This window comes from Oncorhynchus mykiss, chromosome 12 (assembly GCF_057628025.1).
Source record: "Oncorhynchus mykiss isolate SJ-2025 chromosome 12, ASM5762802v1, whole genome shotgun sequence".
Lineage (NCBI taxonomy): Eukaryota > Metazoa > Chordata > Actinopteri > Salmoniformes > Salmonidae > Oncorhynchus > Oncorhynchus mykiss.
This window is the reverse complement of record NC_143033.1, coordinates 21952794-21968032: the sequence shown is the minus strand read 5'-3', so window position 1 is coordinate 21968032 and position 15239 is coordinate 21952794. Positions and strand designations below refer to the sequence as shown.

The 15239-nt window shown below is 41.8% G+C and overlaps 1 protein-coding gene across 2 annotated transcripts; it reads left to right on the top strand.

Moving 5' to 3' along the window:
* The first annotated feature begins 249 nt into the window (after positions 1 to 249).
* LOC110537170 (proline dehydrogenase 1, mitochondrial) lies at positions 250 to 14957 on the top strand. Of its 2 annotated transcripts, XM_021623007.3 has the most exons (14): positions 250 to 770; positions 1196 to 1404; positions 3665 to 3699; positions 6143 to 6292; positions 6446 to 6510; positions 6644 to 6760; positions 7370 to 7449; positions 7569 to 7650; positions 7947 to 8039; positions 9807 to 9953; positions 12521 to 12696; positions 12940 to 13038; positions 13432 to 13520; positions 13940 to 14957. In XM_021623007.3, the coding sequence occupies exons 1-14, from the start codon at positions 423 to 425 to the stop codon at positions 14128 to 14130; spliced, it is 1881 nt and encodes a 626-aa protein (XP_021478682.2). In that variant the 5' UTR covers positions 250 to 422; the 3' UTR covers positions 14131 to 14957. The 2 variants fall into 2 exon arrangements, with proteins under 2 accessions (XP_021478682.2, XP_090048110.1); XM_090191984.1 differs by lacking the exon at positions 3665 to 3699 and having other exon boundaries at positions 321 to 770.
* Positions 14958 to 15239: the final 282 nt, after the last annotated feature.

The window sequence follows — 15239 nt, the reverse complement described above, 5'->3', positions numbered from 1 at the left end:
AACACAAAAATCCTTTGTGCATAAATGGTTGCATAAATCTGGCTCCCAGACAGTATTGAATTGTAGGATAAATAAACCCATTGATTGCTGTACTTTCTTTCAGGCAGGAGATACCATTAAGTCAAACACACTAGCACACCTTGCCAACAATTGTTTATACAACAACGGTGGGGACTGGGGAGGGGGCAAGGGGAAACGGGTTTTACTGAAGGGGGAGTCCTCACTACGCGGAGTTCCTGCCAGATGCGTCAGAGTAGGCGTGTCTACTAAAATACGTACCTTGGGTTATAAACGCTGTGCAACAACTAATTCTGGCTTTCAGGCTAGCCAGGAACGAAAAGTGGTGGATCCACGCGCCCTTAAACGCAATAAAACGAGTTTTAACGAATTTAAATACTAAAAGTAAATAACATTTTTTTTAAATGTCGTACAATAAAGTAGTACCAGCTCTAGTCAAGTCAAGTTCCGACAACATCAAGAGAATATGCTTGTCTCACGAGAGATTTCGCTCCACGGTCGCATCCACGCAACGTGATGAGGTTGAAGGAGGGAAAGAGAAGCAAGTTGATGAGTGCACTGTGGTGAAAGCTGTTCAAGCGGACCTCATCACCCAGTCAAAAAATACCACCGAAGCTCAAACACAGAAGATCGAAATCGACTTTGACAACACTCATGAAGCTTACAAAAGTAAAGATAACATTGAGCTGCTTAGAAGTCTTTTGGTCTTCAAGCTTTGCACATTCGACTTCCTCGTTGACAAGAACAAGGAGGTAGGGACATTATTTTGATTAGATTGTTTTTGCTACATTCCTTTGATTAGTTTTTACAGGTGTGGTTAGTAGGCTAACTCATATGTCAGATAACTTAATGGTCATTTCTGACGGTCAAAAGGGCCATTATTCAACATGCTTGCAGAAGAACAGCTTACATTAATTTCACAGCCTAACATTTCCAGGTGCACAAGTAGTTTAGGCCTATTATCATTAGCCTGGCTGACTGTCTGCACAGCCGCTGTGACTGAGGCAGGTGTTAAAGAAAACTGTCTTATCATACCATTTGAAACTTGTGACTGAAATGAAAGTCGAAGGTGGTGGTTTTCACAGATCAGCTCCTGGGGGGGATCAAATTAAAAGGAACACTACTCTTACTGGCGAGTTGTGGGTCTAACTCCGTTGATTATTTGCTCTGTCCATAGTTGATGGACCTTAGCAAGAAGGTATTTGGCCAGCGGTTGTTTGAGAGGCTGATGAAGATGACGTTCTATGGACAGTTTGTGGCCGGGGAGGACCACAACTCAATCAAGCCTCTGATCCATAAGAACCAGGCCTTCGGCGTGGGGTCAGTCCTGGATTACAGTGTGGAGGAAGACCTGACCCAGGAGGAGGCAGAGAAGAAGGAGATGGAGTAAGTAGTCTCTGTCATCCCTAGTCTGCTGTAGTAGTCTGTATCTCATTTGTCACAACCCCAGCTGAAGTAACACTAATCTAGGATATAGGACTCTTGCAGTATCCACACTACAAAAACAAGCTTTCACATTTTCTAGATTCATAACTTATTATGAATCATTGATTATTTGTAGCAATGTGATATAGCGTGACATGCCTATACTTTTACCTCAGTAGTCACTATGTAAACATTTTCTGCAATTGACCTATGGCAAAAGGCTACAGTCAAAATAATACTAGGTGATCCAATACTATTGGGGAACAAGCCATATGGTCAGTTCCATATGTTGCACTTTTCTCAGACATAGCAGGGAGAGCCTACAATCTATCGCCCCTATCAAACACCCTCTCCCTTTAAAACACACAGGCCTACTCATGTTTCATAGTCATAAAAACCTGTGTTTACAACTTCTCAGCATAAAACATGCCCATCCCATTTTTCATGGTCTCAAATGGATTGTAAACAATGCATCACTTTCAGCATCTGACATTTCCCAGCAATACCCGGCCACCATTGGTTAGTTTAGACATACCCCTCGAGGCTCTCTCCTGATTTGTTAGCTGAAGAAGCATGTTTATTCCAGTCCCTTTGAGAATGCAGTCACATGCGGTGGATTGAGACAAGCCAGCCCTGTTGTTACTTGATGCACCCTTTCAAAAGAGGCCCAGGGCATGTTATGTTTTCATGTGTTTTGAGAAACAGCCTTCCCTTGTTTGGTTAGGGATTTTCTTATAGCCTGACTATGCACACATTCAAGCTGAACTAATAGGCTGAATAATGAAGAGGGTGGGGTGGTAGATGGGAATGATAGTGAAAAGGTTAGTGACACCATTAAATATCAACTTGGTAACAGTCTGACCCTACCTAATTTCTGTGGAACTCTCCACACCAGACTAATTAGGACTTTTGAAGCCAGCCTACATTGGTGGAGTAACACACAACATCCTGTTCTCTCTTGTTGATAATTGGATGTACCAGAGAGGAAGAGGACTCATTGTGAATTAATCATTGTGAGAGTGTACCAGAGTTGTAATCATCAAGGTTGGAAAAGTACATGCTTTAAATTAGTTTCTGAAGTCTATTACTTTCAAACTTCCAGACTCAACTAATTTATGTTAAAACTTTCATGCAAATTGTGCAGTTAGCCTGTGCAAATATTTACCCCTTGATAACATTAAGCCATGGCAATCACTGAAACAACCAACAGCACGGAAAGATGCCAGCAGCATACCACCCTGCATCTCACTGCTAGCTTGCCTCTGAAGCTAAGCAGGGTTGATCATGGTCAGTCCCTGGATGGGAGACCAGATGCTGCTTGAGGTGGTGCTGTAGGGCCATCAGAAGGCACTCTTTTCTCTGGTCTAAAAAAATATGCTATTGCCCCAGGGCTGTGATTGGGGACATTGCCCGGTGTAGGGTTCCAGGTGCCCTGGCTCTCTGTGGTCACTGAAGATCCCATTGCGCTTGTTGTGAGCGTAGGGGTGTTAGCCACGGTGTCCTTCCCAATCTGTCCCTCCAACCATCATGGCCAGCTAATCATCCCCAGCTTTTAATTGGTCATTCATCCCCCTTCCTCTCCCATGTAACTATTTCCCAGGTTGTTGCTGTAAATGAGAATGTGTTCTCAGTCAACTTAACTGGTAAAATAAAGGTAATTTAAAAAAATACAGAAATGTGCTAATGAGACAACAATTTCCTTCATGTTATTCAAGCTTGTGTTTTAGGTTCGGTTCTGGACTGGATCTTTCTAGATTAACCTAGGCTACTGTATGTGGGATGCACTGAGGTTTTGAAATAGTCAACAGTCTCAGTGATCAGAAGTCCACGACGGCACAAGAGATCAACTAGCAGGACATTTGCACTTCTACATAATGTTAACACCCTCCCCCCAATCCCGCTGTCGTGCGTACCATGTGTATATATATATATAGTACACTCAACATACTGGCACACACTCTGTGGTTGTGAAACGCAGAGCTGGAACTGATTTTAACAGCTTCTGGGGGGGCTGCTGCCACAAATTGTGATAATCTATAGTGCATGACCTTGATTTAAGAAATTATGAGTCATAATCCAGTTCATTACTGGGACCCCATTTTCCTCCCCATCTACTTACTTCAAAATGATTTCCAATGTCTTATTTGGTACTAAACACCTGAACTCTTGATATAAGTATCTCTCAATTGTTGTCATGTTATTTCGGTGTCCTCTCTTTCAGAGCCTGTGTGTCTGAAGCTGAGAAAGAAAGTCCAGGTGTGTATTTGTAGACTGAAATGGATTAACAATTCAAAATGAGTTTTCAGTTTGATTTACAATTCATTTATATGGTTATGATTGTGAGATTTGTTGTAATTGATTGGTTATTTATGCACTTCATAATTTATTGCAGTGCCAGCTACAGAATTCTTTGTAACGCAGGAGCATGACCACAGTAATGTTACTTTACATAAATGTTTCATTACTGATGTATCAGGCCATCTGGTTGGTGGAGGTGGGGGGTGGAACCCCTTTCATACGGGGCACATAACCGTGCGTGTGGAAGCAGTGGGGGCGCATTGCCAAAATGTCTGTCGGTTCAGAAATGTTCCTGAATGCTAACTTTCTGGGTCTATGCCAGCGGTCATTTAAGGGTTAATATCGAGCCTCTTACATGATGTTTGTTACATGAGATTGCATGGGTGAGGGAGCAGGTTCGATCTGGATTTAGTCTGGAGGGGTTAATGAGGGCAAGTATGTAGGGTTGGTCGGTATCCAGATTTTCATACTCCTGCTGTTTTTGTAACATACCGGATATTACAGTATTACTTGATGTGCTCACCAGGGGCAGGTGTGTGTGAGTGTGTGTACCAGTCAAAAGTTTGGAAACACCTACTCATTCCAGAGTTTTTCTTTATTTGTGCTGTTTTCTACATTGTAGAATAATAGGAAAGACATCAAAACTATGAAATAACACAGATGGAATCATGTAGTCGCCAAAAAAGTGGTAAACAAATTAAAATATATTTTATATTTGAGGTTCTTCAAAGTAGCCACCCTTTACCTTGATGACAGCTTTGCACACTCTTGGCATTCTCTCAACCAGCTTTATGAGGTAGTCACCTGGAATGCATTTCAATTAACAGGTGTGCCTTGTTAAAAAGTGAATTTGTGGAATTTCATGCATTTGAGCCAATCAATTGTGTTGTGACAAGGTAGGGGTAGTATACAGAATATAGCCCTATTTGGTAAAATACCAAATGGTAAAAGACCAAATGACAGTCCATCATTACTTTAAGACATGAAGGTCAGTCAATCTGGACAATACCACAGCATTCTGCAGCGATACGCCATCCCATCTGGTTTGCACTTAGTGGGACTATCATTTGTTTTTCAACAGGACAATGACCCAAAACACCTCCATGCTGTGTTAGGGCTATTTTACTAAGAAGGAGAGTGATGGAGTGCTGCATCAGATGACCTGGCCTCCACAATCCCCCGACCGCAAACCAATTGAGATGGTTTGGGATGATTTGGACCGCAGAGTGAAGGAAAAGCAGCCCAACAAGTCCTCAGCATATGTGGGAACTCCTTCAAGACAGTTGGAAAAGCATTCCTTGGGAAGCTGGTTGAGTGAATGCGAAGGGTGGCTACTTTGAAAACACTTTTTTGTTTACTACATGATTCCATGTGTTATTTCATAGTTTTGATGACTTCACTATTATTCTACAATGTAGAAAATAGTACAAATTAAGAAAAACCCTGGAATGAGTAGGTGTGTCCAAACTTTTGACTTGTACTGTGTGTATGTGTGTGTATATCTCACACACACACTGTACAAACAAACTGTTAAGAAAACCTGCTCTTCCATGACAGACTGACCAGGTGAATCCAGGTGAAGCTATGATCTGGGGCTATTTCGAAATTCCCCGGTATGCGGTATAAACGGTATATCGTCCATGCCTACAGATATGCATGTTAAGTTAAAGAGCAGCTGAATCCCTGGTTCATGTCATGTGTTGGGGCTCTGGATATTTACATAACCCTCTCCCACATATGTTTTCTGAGCATGGGAGTAGGTATCTAGAGATCACCTGACCTCAACTCAATTGAGATGGTTTGGGAATGCCAAGAGTGTGCAATGCTGTCATCAAGGCAAAGGGTGGTTATGTAAACAAATAGAAAAATCAAAAAAATATTTATAACACTTTTTTGGTTACTACATGATTCCATATGTGTTATTTCATAGTTGATATCTTCACTATTATTCTACAATGTATAAAATAGTTAAAATTAAGAAAAACCCCTGAGTGAGCAGGTGTGTCCAAAAGAGTGTGTGTGTGTATATATGTGTGTATATATATATATATATATATATATATATATATATATATATATATATATATATAATTTTTTTTTTATTTTTTTTTTATTCGGTCTGCAGATGTGTTGCCTTGCCAAGAGGCACATGCCTGTCTAATATATTTGGTACACGTTGAAGTATTCTGCTGTCACAATTTTTCATTTTATGAAAAACAGATCTCCAGGTATCTATGCCAATTTAGATCTAGATTGTTTAGGTGATGGTGGGGAGGGTCATTCCTTTGGAAAGTCTTCTCTTGTCTTTCCCTCCCAGTGTTCTGTGTGTGTATACTCAAGTCTAGAGGAAAGTCTTGTTACATTAGACAACATTATGTCTCATGTTGTTTTCTGACTTTAGGCGTTGACCACCGTGAGAAGAAGTACAAGGCCCACCGTCAGTTTGGGGACCGTCGTGGGGGCGTGGTCAGTGCCAGGACATACTTCTATGCTGATGAGGCCAAGTGTGACAACCAGATGGAGACCTTCCTCAACTGCATAAAAGCCTCAGGTGAGAACACAATCAAATGCAGTGAGTTCAATTAATTGAGTCAAAAAATAGTTTTTATGCAGATGTTATATTATGCTTAGTATGATTATTATTATGTATTTATCAATCCTGTTATTGCTGCACTAAATGTTATGTTGTATCTCTGACACTCAGGGGGGGCCTCTGTAGATGGATTTTCTGCCATTAAGATGACTGCCCTGGGCCGTCCACAGTTCCTGGTGAGTTAGACACCCTCTGCCTGTTAGACTCTCTTTTAGCCCTTGATTTAACATTGGCAGTGATCATGACAGAGTGCAGCTTTTTTTGTTTGATTGTTTGTTGGTGTATTGACCTGTTACCTCCCCTCTCCAGCTCCAGTTCTCAGCGGTGCTGGTGAAATGGAGGAGGTTCTTCAACCTGCTGGCAGCACAGCAGGGGAAGTCTGGCATGGATGCACTGGAGCAGAAACTGGAACTGGAACAGCTGAAGGTGCGTGTCACCTAGAGCAACACTCAAAGTGGAGATGTGACTGAGTTCAAGCAGTTTCCCAGCTAAAAATCACCCAAACCGGCTCTCTGCTACTAAGACAACTCCCTAGATCTAACATACTTCATATCTGTTAGAGCCTTATGGTTCCTTTGAGACAAAAACACCTGTGAAAACACCATACCAAAATGATGAAACATTAATTGTTTTTCCTCCTACTAATTTCCTTGATCTATCTATAATGTTTCATCATTAATAGTTATTGATATTCATTAATAAAATGAAATCCTATTTTGGTATTTTATTAGGATCCCCGTTTATCTGTTGCGCAAGCAGCAGCTTCTCTTCCTGGGGTTCATACAAAACATGAACCATGACATAATACAGAATATTAAGACAAAAACAGCCCAAGGACAGAACTACATATTGTACGTTTTTAAACGGCACACACGGCCTACATATCAATACATACAAAATATCTAGGTCAAATTGGGGAGAGGCGTTGTGCTGTTAGGTGGTGCTTTATCTATTTTTTTCAACCAGTTTTGCTGTTCATTTGAGCATAAATGGGAGTTCCATGCAATAATGGCTCTATACTTCTGTTTGCTACAGGAGAGTTTGACTCAGCTGGGGGTTGGAAATAAAGATGACATTGAGAACTGGTTTACTGGAGAGAAACTGGGCCCATCAGGGTAAGAGGCTGAACTTGAAATGCATCATGAGCACACAAACAATCAACTATTCAATAGATAGGATGTGCATACAGGACTGAATTTGATTTTGAATATGTCATTTACATCATGTCCCCCAGAACGATTGACCTTCTGGACTGGAACAGCTTGATTAATGACAGAACATCGATCTCGAACCTGCTCGTCATTCCCAATGTTGAGGCGAGCTAGCCACATATATCACATGCACTCGGACACACATAAATTGACATTGTCATATTTAACATACAGGCATAGTACTGTAGGAGATCTACCTGAATGTGTTTGTACACAGAAACTTATGAAGTGTATTATGTACCTACACAAATCCATCATCCATGCAGTGTACATACAGTATATGCATACATACATACATACATGCATGCATGCATGCATACATGCATACATGCATACATACATGCATTTTGTAGTTTAGGTCAGGGTTGACTCTAAATGAAATGTGTCTTCTGATTTTCTAGACTGGTCAGCTGGAGCCTCTGTTGAAGAAGTTCACTGTTGAAGAGGAGAAACAGATGAAGAGGATGCTGCAGAGAGTGGATGTTCTGGCCAAGGTAGGGGGATTTTTGAGTGCAACCTAGGCACTGTTAACTAGCATCGCTTTAAAATTGAACAACAGTATATTAACCCAGCTACTCACATTCATTTTTTATTTCACCTTTATTTAACCAGGTAGGCCAGTTGAGAACAAGTTGTCATTTAAAACTACAACCTGGCCAAGATAAAGCAAAGAAGTGTGACAAAAAACAACAGTTATACATGGGATAAACAAAAGTACAGTCAATAACACAATAGAAAAATCTGTATACAGTGTGTGCAAATGGAGTAAGGAGGTAAGGCAATAAATAGGCCATAGTGGCGAAGTAATTACAATTTAGAAAATGAACACTGAAGTGATAGATGTGCAGGTGAGTATGTGAAAGTAGAAATACTGGTGTGCAAAATAGCTAAAATAAATAAAAACAATATGGTGATGAGGTAGGTGGTTGGATGGGCTATTTACAGATGGGCTGTGTACAGCTGCAGCGATTGGTAAGCTGCTCAGATAGCTGATGCTTAAAGTTAGTGAGGGAGATATAAGTCTCCAACTTCAGCGATTTTTGCAATTCGTTCCAGTCATTGGCAGCAGAGAACTGTAAGGAAAGGCGGCTAGAGGAAGTGTTGGCTTTGGGGATGACTAGTGAGATATACCTGCTGGAGCTCGTGCTATGGGTGGGTGTTGCTATGGTGACCAGTGAGCTGAGATAAGGTGACGCTTTACCTAGCAAAGACTTGTAGATGACCTGGAGCCAGTGGGTTTGGCGACGAATGTGTAGCGAGGGCCAGCCGACGAGAGCATACAGGTGGTGGGTGGAATATGGGGCTTTGGTGACAAAACGGATGGCACTGTGATAGACTGCATCCAATTTGCTGAGTAGAGTGTTGGAGGCTATTTTGTAATTGACATCTCTGAAGTCGAGGATCGGCAAAATAGTCCGTTTTACGAGGACATGTTTGGCAGCGTGAGTGAAGGAGGCTCAAAATGACTTCTGTAACTTCTTCTTTAAGAAGTCTTTAAGGTCTGTGAGAGCCAGAAATCTTGCTTGTATTTACAGTCTAGCCAGACACCTAGGTGTTTACAGTCTAGCCAGACACCTAGGTGTTTGTAGTTGTTCACGAATTCATATTCTAATTGAACCATGGGATGTAGTATATATCAGATTTGACAAGAATCTTCTCTTACTCTCATCCCTGCCTCAGTGAGCAGGCCATACAGGAGTTTATTGGAAATAAACCTTTTGGCAATACTTTTGTTTATTCTTATAACAAATGTTCTGATTTATTTCAGCAGTGTGTCATCATTTTTGGGAAAGGTTGTGTTTGAATTGTAGTTGCACTGCTCCAACAGGACCAAGAGTCTACTATGACGTGTTGTATCCAAAGTCTGTTTGCTCTTAAGTGAGTCTCTATAGATACAAGTAATACCGTGGTCCCTTGAGATTGCATTAGCATGGCTGGACTACATGGCAACACAAGATGGCCAATGACCTCAACATGCTACGACTATGACTGTGATATGTGTTGTCTCACCTAGCTATCTTACGATGAATGCAGTAATTGTAAGTGGCTCTGGAAAGCACAGTCTGCTAAAAGTCTAAATTGTATGGGCTCAGAAATAGAAGGCTTAGACTCATACATTTCTATAGCCTAGGTAGGAGCAAGATCACTGAAGGGTTTCAGATAATCAACAGCATTTTCTGCTCACTTTTCTGGAGCTGACCAGGTGTTGATGCTAACTGACAGAAGTTAACAAAAAGCTTTTGTCCTTCCCTCTCTCCCAGCATGCGGTGGATAACGGGGTGAGGCTGATGGTGGATGCTGAGCAGACGTACTTCCAGCCAGCTATCAGCAGACTGACCCTGGAGATGCAGAGGATCTTCAACAGAGAGAAGCCCATTATCTTCAACACCTACCAGTGCTATCTTAAGGTGAGGCCGTCCGTGTTATCTTCCAAGTAAACTCTCTTCGGTTATCGTCACAGCCGTGTATATCCTCCTGCAAGCGGATACCAAGACAGCCATCAAGGAACTTTACTGGACTTTATGCGAACTGGAAACCATATATCCTGAGGCTGCATTTATTGTAGCTGGGGATTTTAACAAAGCTAATCTGAGAACAAGGCTACCTAAATTCTATCAGCATATCGATTGCAGGGTAGCCTCAGACAATAACATTGACCTACACGCTATATAGGAGATGTTGTACCCACTGTGACTACTAAAACCTTCCCTAACCAGAAACTGTGGATTGATGGCAGCATTCGCGCAAAACTGAAAGCACGTATGACCGCATTTAATCATGGCAAGGTGACTGGAAACATGACCGAATACAAAGTGTAGTTATTCCCTCCGTAAGGCAATCAAACAAGCAAAGCGTCAGGATAGAGACAAAGTGGAGCCGCAATTCAACGGCTCAAACACGAGACGTATGTGACAGGGTTGACAGACAATCAATCAAACCAGCCCCATCTTTGACATCGACTTCTTGATCTCAAACAAATTAAACAACTTCTTTGCGTACTTTGATGACAATACAGTGCCACTGACACGGCCCGCTAACAAAGACTGTGGGCTCTCCTCCTCCGTGGCTGACGTGATTTAAACGTGTTAACCCTCGCAGGGCTGCCGTCCCAGACCGCATCCCTAACCGCGTCCTCAGAGCCTGCGCAGACCAGCTGGCTGGTGTGTTTACGGACATATTCAATCAATCCCTATCCCAGTCTGCTGTCCCCAAATGCTTCAAGATGGCCACCATTGTTCCTGTTCCAAAGAAAGCTAAAGTAACTGAACTAAATGACTATCGCCCCGTAGCACTCACTTCTGTCATCATGAAGTGCTTCGAGAGATTTGTCAAGGATCATATCACCGCCACCCTACCTGACTCCCTAGACCCACTCCAGGTCCACAGACGATGCAATCGCCATCACTGCACACTACCCTATCCCATCTAGACAAGAGGAATACCTATGTAAGAATACTGTTTCATTGAATACAGCTCAGCATTCAGCACCATAGTACCCTCAACTCTTCATTAAGCTTGAGAACCGACCTCGCTCTGTGCAACTGGGTCCTGGACTTCCTGATGGGCCGCTCCAGGTGGTGAGGGTAGTCCACTTCACTGATCCACAACACTGCGGCCCGACAGGGGTGCGTGCTCAGCCCCCTCCTGTACTCCCTGTTCACCCATGACCATGGGGCTGTGCATGCCTCCAACTCAATGATCAAGTTTGATCAGGCTTGATTACCAACAACGACGAAACCGCCTACAGGGAGGAGGTGAGAGCCCTTGGAGTGTGTTGTCAGGAAAATAACCTCTCACTCAATGTCAGCAAAACAAAAGTCATGATCGTGGACTTCGGGAAACCGCAAAGGGAGCACCCCCATATCCACATCGACGGGAAAGCATTGGAGAAGGTGGAAAGTTTTAAGTTCCTCGGTGTACATATCACAGACAAAATGAAATTGTCCTCGCACACAGATAATGTGGTAAATAAGGCGCAATAGCCGCCTCTTCAACCTCAGGAGGCTGAAAAAAAATGTGGCTTGTCACCTAAAACCCTCACTAACTTTTACAGGTGCACAATTGAGAGCACCCTGTCTGACTGTATCACCGCCTGGTACGGCAACTGCACAGCCCACAACCGCAGGGCTCTCCAAATGGTGGTGCGGTCTGCACAATCCATCACTGGGGGCAAACTACCTTCCCTCCAGGACACCTACAACAACCGATGTCACAGGAAGGCAAAAAAAGATCATAAAAGACAATAAACAGAGAGGCGGCTGCCTACCTACAGACTTGATATCATTGGCCACTTTAATAAATGGAACACTAGTCACTTAATAATGCCACTTTAAGAATGTTTACATATCTCATATGTGTATACTGTATCCTTCACTATCTATTGCATCTTAGTTGCTCTGTCACTGCTTATCCATATATTTTATACTTATATATTCTCATCCCATTCCTTTACTAGATTGTGTGTATTAGGATTTGTTAGATATTAGGTTATGTTGTGGAATTGTTAGATATTACCTGTTAGATACTGCTGTACTGTCGGATCTAGAAGCATAAGCATTTCGCTACACTCGCAATAACATTTGCTAACCATGTGTATGTGACCAATAAAATGTGATTTGATTTGTATGTAGAGCTTGGGACTTGTTATTGGGACTACATGTACAGTCTCATATAATATGTATGTAGGGAGGATCCCTGTTATGTATTGACTTGTCATAAACTTAGAGTGAAACAGGTTTTGTAAGCCTTCCATATTTGACTCATAAAAGCCCAACCTAGTATATAATCCATATAAACCTTCCATAGCCATGTTTGTTTTTTGACATAAACCTGAAATGAAACTATTTAAACACGATCTTGTTACTTATCTACCCTTTATAAGAGGTGTTCTGGACAGCCTGGTGCCAAAAATGTCAAGATTTGTGGTGTTAACCATAGCGTTATATAATTGTGTTACCCTTTACTACCTGTAAAGGAAGCCTATGACAATGTGTCTGTGGATATGGAGCTGTCCCGGCGTGAAGGTTGGTACTTTGGGGCCAAGCTGGTCCGCGGGGCCTACATGTACCAGGAGAGGAGCAGGGCGGAGGAGATCGGCTACGAAGACCCCATTAACCCAGACTACGAGGCCACCAACCGGATGTACCACAAGTAAGACCCCCTTCTGTGCTTTGGGGTGACGTTTCCCCTAGGTACAGATCTAGGATCAGCTTCCCTGACCCCCAATCCATTTGTGTGAAAAATGCAAAACTGACCTAAGATCATAACCATTGGTGTTATGCGTGACTTAAGTGGGTATTTTCATAGTTGAATTTGGATGCATTATGTGATGACGTTATCATATCAGCTGAATGGAATAGCCAAAGTTCCTTGTCTTTCCCTGATTCTCCAAAGATGTTTAGAGTTTGTGTTGGAAGAGATCAACCACAACAGGAAGGCTAATGTCATGGTGGCGTCACACAACGAGGACACTGTCAAATTCACTCTGGAGAAGTAAGACCCGCCTCTGGGCTTTATTCAAATTAAGAGGTGGTTAGACTAGTTACTAGACTTTTTCTACAGACATTTTGCAACACAAAGCACCAAACCAGTAGTAAAACCACGTCACAGAAACCAAATGTATTATATCAATGGGCATGTAGCAAGTGGTTAAGAGCGTTCGGCCAGTAACCGAAAGGTCACTGGTTTGAATCCCCGAGTCAACTAGCTAAAAAAATATTTCTGTACCCTTGAGCAAGGCACTTAACCCTAATTGCTTCTGTATAAGAGCGTCTGCTAAATGACTAAAACGTAAATGCATTCATCAGTGAGGTGATGTTTATTTTTGCACAGGATTATGTTTGTTTTATTTTATATTTACATTCCGTCTGTGGTGTCTCTCTGCAGGATGAACCAGATGGGTCTGTCACCCACTGAGAACAAGGTCTATTTTGGACAGCTGCTCGGAATGTGTGACCAGATCAGCTTCCCACTAGGTACTGTAACACCTTCAGAACTGTAGATGGGTGTTGCATAATAGTAATGGGTTTATTGGAGTTCAAGATTTATTGATTGGCATTTTGGTCAGAAATCTTGTGCGAAACAAACAACCTCAGGGTCTCACTCAGTCATCAGTCACCTGATACCAAACCATAGCTGTCTTTAGTGTGTAGATCAATAGGGGTTCACACACATTTTGTTATTATATAATTTAGCTTTTTATTGATTTAGACAAATTAGTTTAGAGACTAACTTTTAGACAAAAATACCTTCCATTCCTGTGCATGTAATTAGGTTCCAATGTTTTTCTGTGCTTGTGTGAAACACATTGCTAGTGGTTGTTGCTTCTCCAGTCACATAACAAATAAAAATTTGATTTGATTTGATCTCCCACTCTCTCTGTGTCTGAGAACAGGCCAGGCTGGATTCCCAGTGTACAAATACGTCCCCTATGGCCCAGTCAACGAGGTCATCCCCTACCTGTCTCGCCGTGCCCTGGAGAACAGGGGCTTCATGAAGGGTTCCCAGAGGGAGCGCAGCCTGTTGTGGAAGGAGCTCAAACGCAGGCTGCTCAATGGACAGATCCTCTACAAGCCTGTGTACTAACTGAGCTGACTGACTCTCTGGCACACCAGCACTCTGCCCCTGTAATACATTCCAATGTCTTAACCAAACCTGCCCTGCTCACAATGGGGTGAATACTAACTTCCACTTAAGTTGAATTTTCACTTAGTCATGCTCTGATGTCAATGGGAGCCTAAAGTGAAACATTGACTGAAGTGGACATTAGGATTCAACCCCATGGCTTTAGAATGTACTGTAGGTAGGCTTGTCTAGTACTAAGATACTAACCTAATACCAAAAGACCCTCTGACTGGCTCTGCCTTTTCATCTATTCCTGCCAAAAGTGTCCTTATTTTATATAAGAATATATCTTATCCACTGTGGTTTAGCAGCTTATTCAGTGGCTTATTGGCCATTTTTAAAGTTGAGCTGTAGTTCTTAAGCTAGCATGGAAAGTGTGTGATTTGTTATCACTGCTTATAGAGTCATATAACTGTAGTTGTCGACAGGATTTTTCTGAATTTATTAAGGCTCCTATTTAATGTGTCCAGTGTCTTTTTGTTTCCTTTCAATGTTCAGGAATGGTATGTTTTGTAAAAATGTAGTTATTTATCATTGTCTTACAGACTGCTTTGGAACCCTTGTTTGTTAGCATGTAATGTTTAAAGTTGTCCTTTGTATCTGTTTTACTGAACTGTGGATGATTGGACATTTGTAAACGCTTTGTACAGCGTTCTAGCTTTGCTGATTTTTAAAACCAATATTTTTATTATTTAAATAGAAATATATAAAACTGATGTACACAAGGTTGTACTGTATGATGATATTACTGTCTTATTAAAGAAATTGAGTGGTCATGTGATAATGAACTACAATGTTTTGGCCTGAACATTACACTGTCTCCCCAAATGTCTTTTACCCCTATTGGAATGTATAGGCCACCTTCCACCAAAGGTGTGTTTTTTTGATCAGTTTAATAACATGCGTAGGGAATGTGATTTTGGGAAAGAGGTCATCTTAATGGGATATTTTAACATTAATTGTGAAGACAAGTCTTGTCGGAAAACCCTCAAACAGATCATTAATACCTTTGACCTTACACAGCTAGTTAAAGGGCCAACCAGGGTGACTTGTTGCTCTAAAACACAGAT